The sequence below is a fragment of the Rana temporaria genome, chromosome 3 (assembly GCF_905171775.1).
Source record: "Rana temporaria chromosome 3, aRanTem1.1, whole genome shotgun sequence".
NCBI classification, from domain to species: Eukaryota; Metazoa; Chordata; class Amphibia; order Anura; family Ranidae; genus Rana; species Rana temporaria.
The window spans coordinates 417,588,160-417,608,019 of NC_053491.1; the positions used below are offsets into that span (position 1 = coordinate 417,588,160).

Here is a 19,860-nt window from a genome sequence, read left to right on the forward strand (position 1 = left end):
GCCGCACGCTGCGGAGGGGGTCCCGATCGGACCCCCCACCCGCTAGAAGGCAAGGACGTATATATACGCCCATCTGCCTGTCCGTGCCATTTTGCGGACATAAATAGTCGTGCGGCGGGCGTTAAACGATATATCCAACCCATTTTCATGAATTTAAAAATAACAAAACAGCTAAGTTAGCCCAATTTTTGGGGATTATGTGAAAGATGATGTTACACCGAGTCAATATATACCTAACTTGTCACGCTTTAATATTGCACACACTCATCGAATGGAGCCAAACTTCGGGACTTAAAAATCTCCATAGGCGACGCTTGAATTTTTGTTTACAGGTTACCAGTTTAGAGTTACAGAGGAGGTCTGTGTTGCATTATTTTGCTAAATCTTTCTCAAGATGTTGTGACTAATTAATGTTTCAATCCTTAATAGATGTATGTGGGCCTTTTTAATCTTCTGTTAATTTCCATTACATAAAACAATATTCTGTTTACTGTCTCAAATGAACCTATGTTTATTTATATTTATTTGTGTTTGTTTTTTGCATTCATTGCTCTTCTTTCAAATTCCTGTTTTGTTGACCAATATTACTTTCAAATTTTGAAGTTTGGTTTTTGTTACTTTTTCATGCTACAGATTTTGACAGCTGCAGCTGAGATAGGCTGATTGGCCTAACAAAACAGGTGTGATTTTGTCTCAAAGCTCCTTTCCTGTAAAAATACAGAGCGGTAAGAATGTTTTCCTTTTTACTGCAGTGGTTCTCAGCCTCAGTCCTCAAGTACCCCCGACAGGACATGTTTTGTGGATTTATCTTATCAAGAATTGCTCTGCAGACTGTCTTTTAAGCACATGTGTAAGATGAAGGAAAACCTGCAAACATGGCCTGGTGGGGGATATTGGCAGACAGGCTTGAAGTGCTGATTTACAGCACTGTGCTTAAATCTAGCGCAAGGCAATCCTTTTCTAATTGTGGGTGTTTGAGGGAAACCAAGTGAGTGTTAGAACCCCTGCTTGTTTTTTGGGTTGGGCTTTGTGTCCCTTTTCTTAAAATTGGCTTCACTTCCTGCCACACAGCTGAACAGGAAGTGAGGTTAAAACCCTACCAATGTCTTTTCTTGGGGACACAGGTCAATCTAATTAGTGTCCCCATTAAGCATATTGCACTCCAGCACTGCTGTGTACACCCCAAATGATTAGTTAGTTTTGGGTTTAGTAAAGGCAAAACCACTCTGCAGTACAAGTGTAGTCGCTGAAAATCTGAGGGGAAGCACTGATGATTTTAACATCCAATCATGTAGAAGCAAAGATTTTTTTTTCTTTTCTTCCTTGCTTGTCCACTTGTAGTGCAAAGTGGATTTGCCTTTAGTAAATGGACCCCAAAGTTCAAGATCCCTAATAATTTAGGGTGTACACAGCAAAATGCTATAGTGCACTTTACATAATGGGAAACTATTTAGATTGATCTGTGTGTCCTCAAGAAAATACATTAGTAAGGTTTTACCCTCACTTCCTCTTTGGCTATGTGACAGGAAGTGAATGAATTTGAAGTAGAAAGTGACAAAATTTGGGAGGTGTCTTCACCCTATCAGGGGTGCAGACATCCCCAAAAAATGAGCAGACTTGTAATCCCTCTGCACTCTAGCCCCAAGTAAAAAGAAGAAAAGATTTCATTTATTTTAAATTTGCAAAAACACGCTCCTCTGATCAACTGTGATGCATGTCAATGGCCCATTTAGCCCTTGTTTAATAGAAAACACCAGTTGCCTTTCACTAGAAACATTTGTTAGTCCAATCCTGGAGATCTGCATCTGCTTTACTATCACTTTCCCTAAAAATTGGGTTCCTGCACGCAGATGCGCGACCACCGTGTATTGGATATGCGCATATGTGGTTCTCGGAAAGTGGTGGCCAGCACACAGGACATCACGCCCCTACAGGAAGTTGCTTGTACTGCTGCTAAGGTCTCTGAGGAAGGGATGATACTTATCTGCAAATGAAGAAAATGTGTTTATTTAACATTGGGTGGTGTTTGTGGGGGGGTCCCTAACACACATTCATACATATTAGCAATGCTGTATCCTGGCCTATTGGCATGGTTATATTTTCTTAGTCCTCTCAATAAAATTATCAGAAATGTGTGCTTAAAGTAGAACTATAATCAGTGTGTGCAATATTAAAGCGTGAAAAGTTAGGTATCTATTTACTCGGTGTAACTTCGTCTTTGACATTATCCCTAAAAATTGGGCTAACTTTACTGTTTTGTTATTTTTTAATTCACAAAACCGTTTTTTTTTTGGGCAAAAAAAAGGCGTTTGAAAAATGATTGCGCAAATACCGTTGGAAATAAAAAAAATGAATGACCACCACCTTATTCCCTAGGGTGTCTGCTAAAAAAATATATATAATGTTTGGGGGTCCTGAGTAATTTTCCAGAAAAAAAATATAATTTTTACATGAAGGAGAGAAGTGCCAGAATAGGCGCGGTATGGAAGTGGTTAAAGTGAAACAATAAAAGTGAAATATTCCTTTAAATTTCATACGGGGGAGGGGGGTATAGTATGCCTGTGAAGTAGTGCATGTTTCCCGTGCTTAGAACTGTCCCTGTCATTTCTGAAGGGGGGAAAAAAATTGAAAATTGATATCAAATACTTACCGTAATTTTCCTTTCCTGATGGACTTCATGGGAGCCTACGTGTGGGTTAATCCCGTCTCTCAAACCTCATAGGACCCTACTCCCATAAATCTTTGCTTCTAGTCAGAGACCGTGTTCCGTAATAAAGCCTACTCCAGCAAAGGGAGGGAACTCCGGCTGCCATGGAGTCCATCAGGAAAGGAAAATTACAGTAAGTATTTGATATAAATTTTCCATTTTCCTGACAGACTCCATGGCAGCCTACGTGTGGGAAATGACTAGCCATACACATCCGGGTGGGCAAATTGCTGGTTAAAGAAAAAGGTTTAATTGACACCGTCCACAGACAAAACATGTAAATCAAAATTAACCGAAGACAAAGAAGCCGGTTCTACGCAATAGTGCGTCATAAATGTATTTAACGACGACCAAGAGGCCGCTTTAAAGATCACTTCCGGGGAGACATGCTGGGCAGCCGCCCATGATGTGGAAATGCTCCGAGTAGAATGAGCGGTCACCGCTTCTGGAGGAGCCAAACCCTTCGCTTTATAAGACCCTTGGATAGCTTGGACGATCCATGCTGCAATGGTTCTGGAGGAAGCACGCATTCCTTTGTTTTTCCCATGAAAGGAAATGAACAGATAATCAGATTGGCGGAAAGACGCTGTGGCTTCCAAGTATTGCTTTAAAACTTCGCCGACATGGTAGATGAACGAAAGGTAGGAAGAACGATCTCTTGATTCTCATGAAATACCGATGTCACTTTAGGATTCGATCCTAGCATAGGAATCATTACTACACGATCCGGGAAGAAAGTAAGGAATGGTTCCTTGGATCCTAGAGAACCAATTTCGGAAACCCTCTTAGCCAATTTAATGGCTACAAGGAAGACAACTTTGAGGGAGAGATCCTTGATAGATAGTTAATCCGTGTGTCGTCTTTCTTAAAAAAGTCCAAGACCAGGGGAAGGTCCCACTTGGAGAACCTCGGTTTCCTTTGAGGACTCAGCCTCATAGCTCAATTAAAGAATTGCCTGACGAGAGTGTGTCTAGCCCAGGATATGCCTGTGAAGGCAGAGACAGCCGAAAACCTGAACTCTTAAGGAGCTAACTGATAAGGGTAGATCAAGACCTGTCTGAAGAAAATGTAGAACATCTTGTATTCTGGGATCATTAGGAGAACCATCCATGGTAGAAGTGTAGTCTGAGAATTTTGATTAGATTCTTTGATAGACCTTGTTGGTGCTTGCTCTCCTAGCGTTCAATAAAGTAGAGATTGCTCTGCTTGGGCAACCTAATGCCTCCAGCCTTCCCTTCTCAAAAACCAAGCCATCAGATGTAGATGGGTTGGGCATGGGTGAGGGGTTATTCCTTGCAACAGGAGACCCGGTCTGGTTGGGAGCAGAACTGGATCCCGAAAGCTCAGTTGTAACAGCAACGCAAACCATGGTCTGTTGGGCCAATATGGAATTATCGCCACTATCTCGGGCTTCTCCCACCTGAGTCTCGACAGGAACCGGAGAACGACAGGAACTGGGGGAAAGGCATAGGCTCTGCGGAACCTCCACTGATCTGTCAGGGCGTCCACCCCGAAGGCCTGGGGACAGCGACATCTCGTATAGTACTTCTCCAGTTTGACGTTGCACGGAGACGCAAACAGATCCACTTTCGGTACAATTCCCAGGGACAGGATCCAACTGAAAACTTTGCTGTGGAGAGACCACTCGTTGTTGTCATGTGACGTTCGAGAGAAAATCCGCCTGTAGGTTATGAGCTCCGGGAAGATATACAGCTGTCAGATCTGTCAAATGTGTCTGAGCCCATGACATGATTGGATCTACCTCCTTCAGTAGGGATAGACTGCGAGTGCCTCCCTGCCTCTTGATATACGATACTGCTGACGTGTTGTCCAGCCTTAGGAGAACTGAGGACCCCTTTATCATGTGAAGAAAGGCTTGTAGAGCACAAAAGGCTGCTCGGAGTTCCAGGACATTGGATATTATCCTTCGGGACGGGAAGTCCCACTTTCCCTGAGCTACTTCTTTCAGGCAGAGTGCCCCCCAGCCTCTGTTGCTGGCGTTCGATGTAATTGTGATCCAGGATACGGGGGCTATGGAATGGCAGTTGCGGAGATTCTTCCGCAGTAGCCACCAGGGAAGACTTTCCCGCATAGACGAGGTTATCCATATGAAATGATCCCAAGACCCCGGTTCCCTTAGCTGGAGAAAACCCTTCTGAAAGGGCTGCATCTTCCACTATGCCCATTTCACCATGAGGGCTGTGGACACCATGGTGCGTATTATCTTGAGACACTGTGAGGCTTTGAGGAAAGGAGAAGCCATTGCAAGACAAATTCTGTCCCGAATCACAGATTTTTTCCAGGGGCAAGTCGAATACCTCTGGGTCTGATTAGAGCTACGACAGCCAGTAAGAGCTTTGAAAATACCCGAGGCGATGATGTAAGCCCGAACGGGAGACATGTAAACTGGAGGTGAATACTGTCTACTGCAAACCGAAGGTACTTTTGAAACTCCACCGCTATCGGGTCAGGGGTGAGTACATCCCTTGGAATCTTTCGACTGTTGGCACTTGTATGGCGGCGCCCTGGGCCAAGAGAGAGTTTGTGTATGATAGAAGGATTTGTCTCTTCTCCTCTGAGCAGGGTAGGGCTCTAGGTACGAACTGAAGTGTGGGTGGATTGACAAACAACCAAGAATGATCTGAAGACACTGTTTTGACAGTCCAGAAATCTTTTATCGAGGCAGCCCAGACGTGTCGGAACAGAAGTAACCAAGCTCCAACTTGTTCCGTCTGAGCGGACCCTATATCAAAAAGAATTAGAAGCCTCACGTCCACCAGAAGAAGCCCCCTTTTTGGATTTCTGACCAGAAGGCTGGTTTCTTCTCCAGTTCTTCCTGAATTCACGACCAGGTTTGTAACGACGAGCATCTCTTGCACGATCCTGATCTTGCCTAGGAAAAGATCTTCTCTGACCAAAAGGATGACGATCCTGGGGGAGGAATCCCGACTTACCCCCTGTGGCACGGGTAATGGCGCTGTCGAGTTTATTCCAAAAAAGGGAAGACGCTTGAAAGGGGATCCTGCACCATGCCTGTTTAAAGGCAGGATCAGCTACCCAAGGGCGTAGCCACAAGGCACGTTTAGCTGTAACGGAAGAGAGCATGACCCGTGCCACCAAGCGGATGTCAAGGGAGGCCTCTCCCAAAAAGACCGATGCCATTTTTAGTTAATGGACTGGCATGCTCCTGGCTATGTCTTCAGAGACACTTGCCAAGGTAGAATCCACTTCATCTGTCCAGGCCTCCATTGCTTTGGACAGGGCTGCAAGGGCCAAAGCTGGTTTACAAGCCATGCCTGCCGTAATATATATACGTTTGAGATCCGTATCCATCTTTCTCTCCAAACCATCCTTGAAGGAAACGGTATTTTCCAGAGGGAGTGTAACGTGTCTTACCAGCCTCATTAATGCTGCATCAGAGGGGCTGATTCTAAATGTTTCACCTCTTCACTCTTGAATGGGTAAATTTTTGCTATTTTTGAAAGCAATTAGTTTTTCCTTTCTACGCCAGCCGATTTATCTGTGATAATTTCTCCAAGTTCACCTAAAAGGGGAAAGTTTGGGCGCTCCTTTTTGGGCTGTTTGAAGTACTTCCTTTGTTTAGAAGGTGCTTCTACCGGATCTTCCCACTTTAAAAGCGTCTTTAACTGCTTTAACCAAAATCAAAGCCTGGGGTATTGTTAACACTTTCCACCTCACTATCTGAGGATTCACTTGGGGAGCGGTTATGCTGAGAGGGACCCGGAGCCTCAGGGTTATCCCGCACAAGAACTGGTGCTGGGTCAACAGGAGGGATGATTGTACGGCTGGAATCAGAATTGTTCAGGGATTCCTGGACCACTCTTCTGACCAGAGCCTCCACTTGTTGGTCTCCACCTCCTCTTTCCCTTACAGCTCAGGAATAGCATGGCTCACAGAGGGATTTACCTTCCGAGACCTGAGCCCTACATCCCCAGCAAACTCTTCTTCCAGAGTGGGAATGACGCCAAGATGTGGATCTGGACTCCTTTCTATGGTGTCTAGAGGGTGATCTAGAACGTCTAGAACTTGACTTTGAATGAGGATGTTGTGAACTAGAATTGTCATTATCTTCACGTGCCGAAAGCTGATGTTGAGACCTAGAGGGGCTGAGGGGAAGAAAGAGTTAACATGCTCCTGAACCAAAGACCCACACAAACAGGCAGAGGGAAAAAAATTCCATCCTACCTGCAGCGTAAGGGTTGGCCACTGGGGGGCGGTGACACATCCATGGCAGAAGGAGCACAAAACTGAAAGCAATCAATCAGCATATAATAAGGGCAAGGCATGATAAAACAGGATTATCACAAAAACAAGGAGTGCAGCATAGCCTCTTACCTTAGAGCCAAAGATCTGTGCCTGGGGAAGCAGCTACATAAGCTTGCAAGGTGTCCCAGAAAATAGCTGTATCTGACAGCTATTTAAACCTGCCGCCTTGTGATGATGTCACTGCGCACACCGCACGCCTGCGTAGCGCCTGTCGCGACCCCACGGACCTTGCGCAATCGCCGCAAACTAGTCCAAACTGCGCACGCGCAACCAATCTTTGTTCTTGAATGAGACTCGCGCATGCGCAGACAGTCTGAAAGTGGCGAACTGGAACGCAGATGCGTCCAAGCGGCCATTGCCAGATAAACGGAGCCAGGACAGACAAAACACAAACAAAAACAGCTGCCATGTAAAAGAGAAATACTTTACCACCATGGCACCCAATCGATCCGGCCTGGAACTGGGAGCTATGCTGCTCATACTGCACGACCTGGGCATTCCAAGATGAGGCCTCCTGCTAATAGCTAGGACGTTTGGCCATGTTGCCGCTTGCCTGCCCATGGCTGGCTAGTAAGCTCTTCAAGGCATCGCATTCACTGCCCGTGTCCACCCTGCTAATAGCTGAGATTGTTGGACTCCAGATAGACACTGTCTGAATCGTCAGTTTTCACGCGCAAACCACCAGGACTGGACTCAAAGCAACTTTTAAGGTAAGACTACTTTGGTCCTAGGAGGAGGACTAGAAGCAAAGATTTATGGGAGTAGGGTCCTATGAGGTATGAGAGACGGGATTAACCCACACGTAGGCTGCCATGGAGTCTGTCAGGAAAGTAATTTAAAAGTACTCATGGCTATAAAGAATACAGAGAACAGTCATCGGGTTTCTTCCTCCATCTTCTTCTTCCTCTGCTTCTTTCTTGGGTCTTCTCGTCCGCATCTTGCACCATTTTCTTCCTCCATCTTCTTCTTCTTCCTCTGCTCCTTCCTTCGGTCTTCTCGTCCGCATCTTGCACCGGCTTCTTCTTCCCCGGACGACCGCTTGCAACTGAAGTTCCCGTGTGACGCTCCTGTTCTTCTGACAGTTCTTTTATTACTGAGGACCCAAGAGAGAAGCAAAGGAAGAAGAAGATGGAGGAAGAAACCCGAATGAATGCACAAAAGAAGAAGATGGGAGAAGAAGCGCGGAAAGAAAACTTTAATAAAGGAATTGTCAAAAACCGGCAATTGTCTTTATTTACATTTTTGACTCTTTTTTTGGGTGAAATGGTAGAGGTACAATGTACCCCATTACCATTTCACACAGGGGGGGGGGCGGTATCTGGGGGTCCCCTTTGTCAAAGGGGTCTTCCAGATTCCGATAAGACCCCCGCCCGCAGACCCCCACAACCACCGGCCAGGGTTGTGGGGATGAGGCCCTTGTCCCCATCAACATGGGGACAAGGTGCTTTGGGGAGGACCCCAAAGCATCCTCCCCATGTTGAGGGCATGTGGCCTGGTACGGTTCAGGAGGGGGGGCGCTCTCTCGTCCCCCCCTCTTTTCCTGCGGCCGGCCAGGTTGCATGGTCGGATAAGGGGTCTGGTGTGGATTTTTGGGGGAACTCCACTCCATTTTTTTTTTAATTTGGGGTGGAGTTACCCTTAAAATCCATACCAGACCTAAGGGGCCTGGTATTGATATTTGGGGGGAACCCCATGTAATTTTTTTTTATTTGACGGCGGAGTTCCCCTTAATATCCATACCAGACCTGAAGGGCCTGGTAATTTAATTTGGGGGGACCCCCACGCTTTTTTTTTTTTATGAATTTGCTCTGAATTGCCGGGAGCCGACAATTCATTATAGACGCGAGTCATTTTTAAATGACTTTTTTTCCATCATAATGTCATTTTGTGCAGAGACAGTTCTAACCACGGGAGACACAAGCTAATTTACAGGCATATTATACACCCCCCTAGGTAAATTAAAAAGAATATTTCACTTTTATTGTTGCACTTTAAGCATTATTAAATTCACTGCTCCCAAAAAAACGGCTGTTTAAAAAAATAAAAAATGCATTGATGTATGTCCCCTGGGGCAGGACTCAGGTCCCCAAACACTTTTTAGGACAAAAACTAGCATATTAACCTTTAAAATGAACACTTTTGATTTCTCCCATAGACTTCTAAAGGGAGTTTGGCGGCTTTACATATTTATTATTGCATTGCGCCCTCTGCTGCGCATAAAACATTCCTGTTCATAGGAGAGAACATGTTAGATATTTAAATACGTGTTACTTTAACAGAGTTGAACAGCCCCTCCCGTAAATGTTTTTGCTTATGTGTCATTTTTTTGACAAGTTCATTGATAAGGACTGGGAAAAGCCGCAGAAGTCCTTTGTGGTCCCTCAGCGCCTGGCAGTCCATTACCCTTTTGAGCACTCACTGAATGGGCAAATGTTTTACACCAGACTGTGGAGGAGCATCAGCTCCCTCCTGAGTATATTAGACTGGCCGACCAGTTGGTCCAGGGCCTTGTCTATGTCTGTGATGCTACCCTGGATGCAGCCCCCTTGATATCCAGAGCCTCGGTTTCTGCAGTGGTGTTGAGCCGCCTAATTTGGCTGAAATGCTGGTCTGCTGACCAGGCATCCAAAAAAAACCTGGCAGATTTACCCTTCAAGGGTGGGAGACTTTTTGGTACCTCGCTGGACGACATTAAGGATGTCACTGGAGGTAAGAGCACTCTCCTCCCTCAGTCCACCAAGGGGAAGGATCCGCGCCGTAAGCCGGGTCCTTCTTTTCCCACACAGAAGCGGTATTTTCGTCAGTCAGGGCCTGCGGGTAGACCCTCCCAGGCTTACAAAGGCTCAGCTGGGGGACAGATACGTCCCTGGGTGCGTAAGCCAAACAAATCGGCAACCAAACCCGCTTCCGCATGAAGTTTTGCCCCCGCCCGACTCATGGGTGGGGGGACGGCTTCGCAGGTTCACAGCTCGGTGGACCTCCCTGCTCTCTGACCGGAGGGGTCTGCGAGGTGGTCTCTTCGGGGTACAAGATAGAGTTTCTTTCCTGTCCGCAAAACAGATTCTTTCCCTCAAATCTCCCTCTCCTTTCAGCTCGTCGGTCTGCCCTATTGGAGGCAGGACGAGAGGTTTCAGGGATTTTATTCGAATCTGTTTGTGGTCCCGAAGAAAGACGGGGTCCATCCAATCTTGGACCTCAAAGCCCAAATGCCTTTGTGAGAGTACGGAAGTTCCGCATGGAATCCATTCGCTCGGTGGTGGCTGCGCTCCATCCGGAGGACTTTCTGGCGTCCTTGGACATCAAGGACGCATACTTGCATGTCCCAATTTGCCCAGGACACCAGAGGTTTCTGCGCTTTGCAATCATCAGTTTGTGGCTCTTCCCTTTGGCCTAGCGTCAGCACCGAGAGTTTTCACCAAGGTGCTTGCACCGATTCTAGCTTTGCTGAGACAGCGAGACATGCGTGCACCCCAGGGTAGAGTCCCAGGTATCCTTCAAGAGCAAATCCATCCTCTTGTCCATGGGATCTCTCCAAGGTAAGGTCTGTATGTCTGCAAACCTAATAGAAGGCTGTGTCTAGTCTGGGGATCTTACAGACGGACCTTCCTCCACAAAAGGAAACCTATGTTTCAGGGCCCTTGAAAAGCAAGAGTTTCCTCTCAGGGTCTTGCCATTCTTTGATGGCTTCCACCAGAACTTCATGGACCGGGAACACCCTCTTCTTCTGTTCCCCATAGGCCCCGATACATCCACAGCCCCGCTCCCTATTATACTCCCACAGCCCCGCTCCCTACTATACTCCCACACATCCACAGCCCCGCTCCCTACTATACTCCCACACATCCACATCATCGCTCTCTATTATACCCCCACAGCCCCGCTCCCTACTATACTCCCACACATCCACAGCCCCGCTCCCTACTATACTCCCACACATCCACAGCCCCGCTCCCTACTATACTCACACACCCATAGCCCCGCTTCCTACTATACTCTCACACATCCACAGCCCCGCTCCCTACTATACTCACACATCCACAGCCCCACTCCCTACTATACTCCCACATCCACAGCCCTGCTCCCTACTATACTCCCACATCCACAGCCCGCTCCCTACTATACTCCCACATCCACAGCCCCGCTCCCTACTATACTCCCACACATCCACAGCCCCGCTCCCTCCTCCTTACTAGACTCCTACACATCCAGGCTAGAGTTGAGCGGACACCTAGATGTTCGGGTTCGGGTCCGAACCCAAACTTAAAAAAAAAAGTTTGGGTTCGGGAACCCGAACCCGAACCCCATTGTAGTCAATGGGACACAAACTTTTAGAAAAAAAAATGCGCGGAGGTCCCCGCAAATTCAATAACCAGACCCTTTAGGTCTGGTATGGATATTAAGGGGAACCCCGCCGTCAATTTAAAACAAAAATTACGTGCGGTTCCTCCTAAATATCCATAACCAGACCCGTTATCCGAGCACGTTGACCTGGCCGGCCGCAGAAAAGAGGGGGGACAGAGTGCGGCCCCCGCCCTCTCCTGAACCGCACCAGGCCACATGCCCTCAACTTCGGGAGGATGTCCCCATGTTGATGGGGACAAGGGTCTCATCCCCGCAACCCTTGCCCGGTGGTTGTGGGGGTATGCGGGCGGGAGACTTATCAGAATCTGGAAGACCCCTTTAACAAAGGGGACCCCCAGATCCTGACCCCCCCCCTGTGTGAAATGGTAATGGGGTACATTGTACACACCATAGAATAAAGTCCTTTATTAATAAAAAATAAAATAAAAACTCCAGCGGTGATAATCCACTCGTTCCCGGCTTCCTGCTCCAACGTTGTCCTGATCCTGCGACGGCTGCGGGTGATCTCCAGCGATGAGAAGATCCTGCGACGGGTGATCTCCGCTCCAGCGATGAGAAGATCCATTCATCCAGAGCGCAGCATCCCAGACCTCCTCTCACCGCTGGACACAGCCCAGCGAATGACGCGCTGAAGCTGTGACATTACTTATATAGAGGAGGCAGGGCCACCCGTCACGTGACCCCGCACCCTCTGACGTACCCTCTTCTACGTCACTGGGGACGTCCATAGTCTTCCCTCTTCCTGGGCTTCTCCAGTGACGTAGCAGAGGGTACGTCAGAGGGTGCGGGGTCAGGTGATGAGTGGCCCTGCCTCCTCTATATAAGTAATGTCACAGCTTCAGCGCGTCATTCGCTGGGCTGTGTCCAGCGGTGAGAGGAGGTCGGGGATGCTGCGCTCCGGATGGATCTTCTCATCGCTGGAGCGGAGATCACCCGGCCGTCGCAGGATCGTCTCATCGCTGGAGATCACCCGGCCGTCGCAGGATCTTCTCATCGCTGGAGATCACCCGGACTCGTCGCTGGATCAGGACAACGTTGGAGCAGGAAGCCGGGAACGAGTGGATTATCACCGCTGGAGTTTTTTTTATTATTATTAATAAAGGACTTTATTCTACGGTGTGTGTGTGTGTGTGTTTTTTTACAAGACTTTACACTTCCTTCGTGAAATGGTAGGGGTACAGTGTACCCCATTACCATTTCACACAGGGGGGGGGGGGGTCAGGATCTGGGGGTCCCCTTTGTTAAAGTGGTCTTCCAGATTCTGATAAGCCTCCCGCCCCCATAACCACTGGGCAAGGGTTGTGGGGATGAGACCCTTGTCCCCATCAACATGGGGACATCCTCCCCATGTTGAGGGCATGTGGCCTGGTGCTGTTCAGGAGAGGGGGGGAGGCACTCTGTCCCCCCCTCTTTTCTGCGGCCGGCCAGGTCAACGTGCTCGGATAACGGGTCTGGTTATGGATATTTAGGGGGAACCGCACATCATTTTTGTTTTAAATTGACGGCGGGGTTCCCCTTAATATCCATACCAGACCTGGTATGGTTATTGAATTTGCGGGGACCTCCGCACATTTTTTTTCCCGAACTCCGATCCCGGACCCAAACTTTTTCCAATTATTCGGGTTCGGGAAAAACCCAAAGTCCGTACCGAACCCGAACTTTACAGTTCGGGGTTCGCTCACCCCTAATCCAGGCTCCTCTCTCCTCCATACGCCCACCGCTCCCTCCATATTCCCACGCAATCCAGAGCGTCTCTCCTGTCTCCTCCATACATCCAGTGCTCCTTTCACCTTGATGCTCCCACACATCCAGCTCTCCTTTCCATTATATCAGATATATAGGCTCCTCTCCCCTACATATCACACACATTCTCCTCTCCCTTCTATATTCCACATATCAAGCCCTCCTCTCCTTATCACACCCACCTCGCTCTCCTTTCTGCTCCCACACTTACTCTCCTCCCCTTCATACTTACACACCCAGCTCAGCTCTCCTCCCCATATCACACACCCACCCAGCCAGCCCAACCCACTAGCCCAGCTCTCCTCTCTCCTCTCCCCTCTCTCTCACTCACTCACTCACCGAAAACGAAAACTCGTATCCTTCTCCCAGCCGCGCTGACGTCACTCCCGGCTCCCGCCCTCCCCACCGAACTCCTCCCTCCGGTCCTTGCCCAGTGACGCAACCGTGCTAACGGCCTCCATCTTGAAGCCGCGGCGTCAGAGTCCGGTCCTCCCGCCCCGGGCAGCGGCCTCCCCGGTATCCGCCTCCATCCGGAGCCCGGGACCTGCACTGGCCAGGGCAGCATGGCGGGTGAGAGAAAGGGGCAGGGCGGGGAACATGGCGGAGGAATGGGGGGAAGATAATATGTGTGTGTGCGGGCAAGGCGCTCCGCCTCTACACCGGGCAACGCCGACCGCCTGTGTGTGTGTGTAAGAGAGAGGTGACCGGGGAGGGGGAGTGAATGAATGGATGGATGTGTGTGGAGGATGGGGGGGTAGTACCGGCGGAGGGTGTGCTGGGATGTGTGTGATGAGGTCTGACCACCTGGACTGTGGGCATTGTATACCAGGGGACTTCTATATACTGGGAGTGTATATCTATATACTGGCATTGTATCTATATACTGGGAGTGTATATCTATATACTGGGATTGTATCTATGGAAAGAGGAGTCCTGGGATGGGAGTTCACATTCATGGATCCCTTATACTCAGCACCTGGAGAGCACTCATCGGACACTCCTTATCATTAGGCGGGCACCACGTCACTCTCATTCACCAGGTGGGCACCATGTCACTCTCCATTACTTGCAGGGTGCTCAGCAGTCACTCCCCATCACCAGGCGGGCACCCAGCAGTCACTCCCCATCACTTGGAAGGTGCTCAGCAGTCACGCCGCGTCACTCCCCATCACCAGGCGGGCGCTGCGTCACTCCCCATCACTTGGAGGGTGCTCAAAAGTCACTCCCCATCACCCGGATCACCAGGCGGGCCCGCGTCACTCCCCGTCACCAGGTTGGCGCTAAGCAGTCACTACCCATCTCCGGGATCCCCAGGCGGCTGCTGCGTCACTATCCATCTCCGGGATCACCAGGCGGGCGCTGCGTCACTCCCCATCACCAGGCGGGCGCTCAGCAGTCATTCCCCATCACCAGGCGGGTGCTGCGTCACTCCCCATCTCCGTGATCATCATGCGGCGCGCCCAGCAGTCACTCCCCATGACCAGGCGGGCGCTTGGTGACTCCCCATCACTTGGAGGGTGCTCAACAGTCACTCCCCATCACCGGGATCACAAGGCGGGCACCATGTCGCTCCCCATCAATTAAAGGGCGCCCAGCAGTCACTCCCCATCACTTGGAGGGTGCTCAGCAGTCGCGCTGCGTCACTCCCCATCACCAGGGGGGTGCTGCGTCACTCCCCATCACCAGGCGGGTGCTCAGCAGTCACTCCCCATCATCAGCAGGGTGCTGCATCACTGGGATCACCAGGCGGGCACCATGTCACTCCCCATCACTTGGAGGGTGCTCGGCAGTCACTCCCCATCACCCGGATCACCAGGCGGGCTCCGCGTCACTCCCCGTCACCAGGCTGGCGCTCAGCAGTCACTACCCATCTCCGGGATCACCAGACGGGTGCTCAGCAGTCATTTCTCATCACCAGGCGGGTGCTCAGTCATTCCCCCATCACCAGGCGGGTGCTGCGTCACTCCCCATCTCCGTGATCATCAGGCGGGCACCCAGCAGTCACTCCCCATCACCAGGCGGGCGCCCAGCAGTCACTCCCCATCACCAGGCGGGCGCCCAGCAGTCACTCCCCATCACCAGGCGGGCGCCCAGCAGTCACTCCCCATCACCAGGCGGGCGCCCATCACTTGGAGGGCGTTTAGCAGTCGCTCCCCATCACCAGGCGGGCGGTCACTCCTTATCGCCCCCAGGCCAGTGTCATGTCCCTCCCTCTCGAGCGGCTGTCCTTCTACCGCAGCCACCACCCTCCTCACTGTACCTAACTCAGGAAGAGTGGAGGGTGTCTGGATGAAACCGCAGTCACCGGTGCCCCAAATAAATGCACTTTACGTAGTTTATCTTGGTTCACCTTTGTGCTTCTAGGAGCATTTTGATGGGCACAGAGGGCTGCACCTCCGGGGAAATTCGCAGAAAAGGTCCCCGACCCTATACTGCAGCTGCACCACGCCCGGGAAAATGAGCTGTGCCTTTGAAGGGTAAAGTGGAACTAAACCCATCGATTTAGGCCCCTTTCACACTACGTGACTTGAAAGTCGTGCGATTTTGACGCAACTGCCTGTGTAAACTTAAGGTCTATGGACCTCAAATCGCATCAAAGTTGGACCAAAGTATTACAGTGACTACTTTGAAGTCACACAGACATGACTGGAAATCATGGGGTATGACTTGTCATGTGACTTTACAGTCCCAAGTCGCAGGACAAGTCACACAAGTGTAAAAGGGGCCTTAACCGTTTGAATTTTTATTTTTACTTCGAACTGTCACATTGGTTCTCTCGGCCAAACTGTCAAACATCAGATGTCTGGTGTCACAACTGACCACATGTGCAGCACCATGACAGTTACAGATCAGAGGCCAAGATGGCAGTTTGCTTGACTGAAAAGGTTCCGAGGGTTTAGTTTCACCGTGTTCTTTTTCTGCACAAAATACATGCACAGTGTTTTCCATGTATTCCAATGGCTCTAGTTTCTGGTGCAGAAACTCACTGCATGGTGTGAACTAGAGCCATTGGAATACATGGAAAATACTGTGCATGTATTCTGTGCAGAAAAAGAACACGGACCTGCATCTGGTGTGACCTGGCCATTATGGTGCCCCGCCAGGGTGGATTTGATTTAAATAAAGTCAATTAAAATCTCTAGTAAAAATACTAGATTTAAATCATAATTTTTTAAAGAGCAACTGTCATCTGTCCCGCAGAGGCTCCTCCTCTGACCTGCTGTTGACTCACCGACGGTCCCATTCACTTTAATGGTGATGCGGCAGTGACACAACAAGGTGAGAGATGTGGCGGCAGCAGGTGAGTGGATGCCGGAACAGACGCTGCCATGATGGATCTGAAATGACAGGTGCTCTTTATATATAAAGACTTAGGACTAAATATAAAGACTTATTCTGAATGGTACAATGGGATGAAGGAATATTCCTAAACTTTGTTTTATCTGATGGTTACTGTGAAATTGTGTGAATGCATCAATGCAGTGCATGTTATCTTAGCTTGGATTCATTCACTGAGTTTACCAAAAAATGTAAATATTGCAGAATATACAGCCTCATGCTACATGACTAAGCTCCATTTCATGCTGAATAGACTAAATTATTGCATCTTAAAGAGGATGTCTGGCCCAAAAAAAATATTAAAAGCCAGCAGCTACAAATACTGCAGCTGCTGACTTTTAATATTAGGACACTTACCTGTCCTGGAGTCCAGCGCCGTCCGCAGCAGAGGATGAGAGATCGCTCATCACTCTGCTGCCCCCCCCCCGCCATCCACTGTGAGGGAACCAGGAAGTGAAGCGCTCCGGCTTCACTGCCTGGTTCCCTAGGGCACATGTGCGAGTCGCGCTGCGCCCGACGATTGGCTCCTGCTGTGTGCTGGGAGCCGAGTGTTCCCAGCACACAACGGGGGGGCGACGGGATGTGATGCAATGCCCGTCTTTTGCCTGTGAATGCTGGGCCGGAAGTGGGTGCAAATACCTTTCTTTAGACGGGTATCTGCACCCCCCTCCCCCCTGAAAGGTGTCAAATGTGACACCGGAGGGGGGGAGGGTTCCAATCAGCGCGAGTTCCACTTTAGGGTGGAGCTCCGCTTTAAGTAGAAACTATCTTTTATATATTATTATTTTAATTAAAAAAAAAAATCTTTGATTTTATATCCACACTGACCTCTGCATATCATCTTCTAAACTGGAATGCACTCCATATACCCGCGTTCCCACACCCACAGTAGTGTGAAGGTAGCCTTGGTGCACACTTGTGCATCCTGCATTCTGCAGCCTGGGCATTTCAATGGGCTACTCACAGAAAAAAGGGCAAATGAGCCCGGACCCCTTTGTCTAAAATTGTGTCGCAGCACCATGTGGTTCAGCTTGTACAAAAACACTGACAGTTTGCCAAGTGTGGGGGTGCCATTGGCCTGGGTTTACACTTCAGTGTGGGTGTGTTTGCATGGGCATATCGGCCCATTCATTTCACTGGACTGCTGTACCAGTGGGGAAAAAGTCCCCAACCCCTTTTTCTTACATGCAGCCAAACAGAACCCCAAGCACCATGCCGATTCCCACACCCCAAAACACTGCGCCTTCTGATGGGGGGGCCTGTTATGAGTTAATGGTACAGCTGCATGTCTGCTAAAGAGCGGCGTATTTTGTCTGTTGGTCAGGAACCAGTGTGATTATGCACCAGCTCTTGACCTGTGATGTGTGAACTTAGCCTTAAGACCCCTTTCACACTGGGGTGTTTTTCAGGCGCTTTAGCGTTAAAAAAAAGCGCCTGAAAGAAGCTGCATCTGCGATCCCAATGTGAAAGCCCGAATGCTTTTACACTGAGGCGCTGCGCTGGCAGGGTGCAAAAAAGTCCTGCAAGCAGCTTCTTTGCAGCGCTTTAGAAGGATTAATACACCGATCCTAAAGCCCCCTTCCCATTAAGGGAGTTTTTTTTAACGCCAAAACGCCCCAGTGTGAAAGAGGTCAGTATAAATAAATGCACTTGCAAAATTGTTTACCTTCTTTCTTGTCTAACATGGGTATACTTACCTATTTCAATCCGCTTAGGGTCCTGCATATCCAGCTCAGGGAGCGCTTGACAACGGCTGGGAATTTTGCAGCTGTAACATCACCCATAGGCTTTTATGGCCTATCTGTTGTCACTCCCTCCTCTTTCCTGCAGCAGCTGCTCGCTGACACAGGGAACCCGGAGCTGTGGGATCATGTGACCAGAGTGGATTAAAAGTGGGTAAGTACGCACATCCTTGTTTGGCCCTTATGGCTCCACAAAAATGGAAGGAGCTGGGTGGAAAATTATCGGCCAAGCAGTGACTGCAGCCAGTCGGATATCACAGTTCGGCTAATACAGAACCCAGAAGCAGAGATTGCTCCATCCATGCTGTTGGATGGGGGAATGTATTCCTCTTGTTCAGCACAAGGGGAAATCTTAAAGCGGGGGTTCACCCTATAAACGCAAAAAAAAAAAAATTTTTTTTTCTTATACCATAAAATCAGGCATTGTAGCGCGAGCTACAGTATGCCTGTCCCGATTTTTTTATCCCCGTACTCACCTTGTACTCGTACATCGAAGATACCGACTCCCCTCGGGGAATGGGCGTGCCTATGGAGACGGAGGATGATTGACGGCCGGCTCTGGCGCGTCACGCTTCTCCGGAAATAGCCGAAATAGGCTTGGCTCTTCACGGCGCCTGCGCATAGCCTGTGCGCAGGCGCCGTGAAGAGCCAAGACCTACTCCGGCTGTCTTCGGGGAGAGTGACGTGCCAGGGCCGGCCGTCAATCATCCTCCCTCTCCATAGGCATGCCCATTCCCCGCGGGAGCCGAAATCTTTAATGTACAAGTACACAGTGAGTACGGGGGTAAAAAAATCGGGACAGGCATACTGTAGCTCGCGCTACAATGCCTGTCTCGATGGAAAAATGATGTAAGTGAGGGTGAACTACCGCTTTAAATATGTATGTCTAGCTTAAGGCTTCTTGTACACCCGAGATGACTGCTTGGCAGTTGAAAACGTTATTTCTTCTTTGGACACACCATCAGTAACCCAGGTTTGATTGTTTTAGTAAATATTTTCTTCAAGATGAGGATGCTTGCAGAGTGCATAGGTGTACCTGCCCCCCCCCCCTCTCTAGTTTGAATGGGCTCATAGCAGGATCATTCTAAAGAACATCTGTGCTTTGATCAAATGACCACTTTGCGTCTGTGCTGAGGGCTGTGTCAGACGGGCGATTTTGTTGCAGCGATTAGTCGCTGCTAGAAATGAATTCTAGTGACATAATCGCGGGCTGTTTGTTCCCAGGTTATCCTCCTGCTACATAGTTATGTTGACATTTGCTGCTACAAATGGTTGATTCAATGACTGTAGCTAAGCCATAGAGGTGAATGCAGAGTGATTGCTGATGGCTAGCCTATTGCTGACATGAAACGCTGCACAATCTTAATCACTGAGCCACAAACCGCTTGAAAATTAGATTTCATAAAGAATAACTGATTTTTCTTAGCGAGAAATTATTGCTGCAAATTACTAGAGGACCATGGCCCTAAGGCTGGCAATGACATTGCCAGAGAGGACAACAAAATCGCTCTCCTGTTCCTGCCATGTTGCTTCCTCTGCAGCATTTCAGCCATTGGGGGAGAAACACAATACAAACAGATGAGTGCTTTTTTTATTTTCCTGTGACAGAATCACTGGTGTGACTTTGGCTTAAAGTAGAAGTTAAGGCTAAATCACAAACCTACTTTAAGATCTCTTCTC

General features: G+C 49.1%; 1 protein-coding gene across 1 annotated transcript in view; it reads left to right on the forward strand.

The window, feature by feature from the left end:
• The first annotated feature begins 13,498 nt into the window (after positions 1 to 13,498).
• PPP2R2A (protein phosphatase 2 regulatory subunit Balpha) overlaps positions 13,499 to 19,860 on the forward strand; it is a 52,024-nt gene continuing 45,662 nt past the window's right edge. Inside the window, exon 1 of the mRNA XM_040346113.1 lies at positions 13,499 to 13,669. Coding sequence (XP_040202047.1) covers positions 13,663 to 13,669 — 7 coding nt within the window. The 5' untranslated portion in view covers positions 13,499 to 13,662. The remainder of the gene's footprint in view (positions 13,670 to 19,860) is intronic.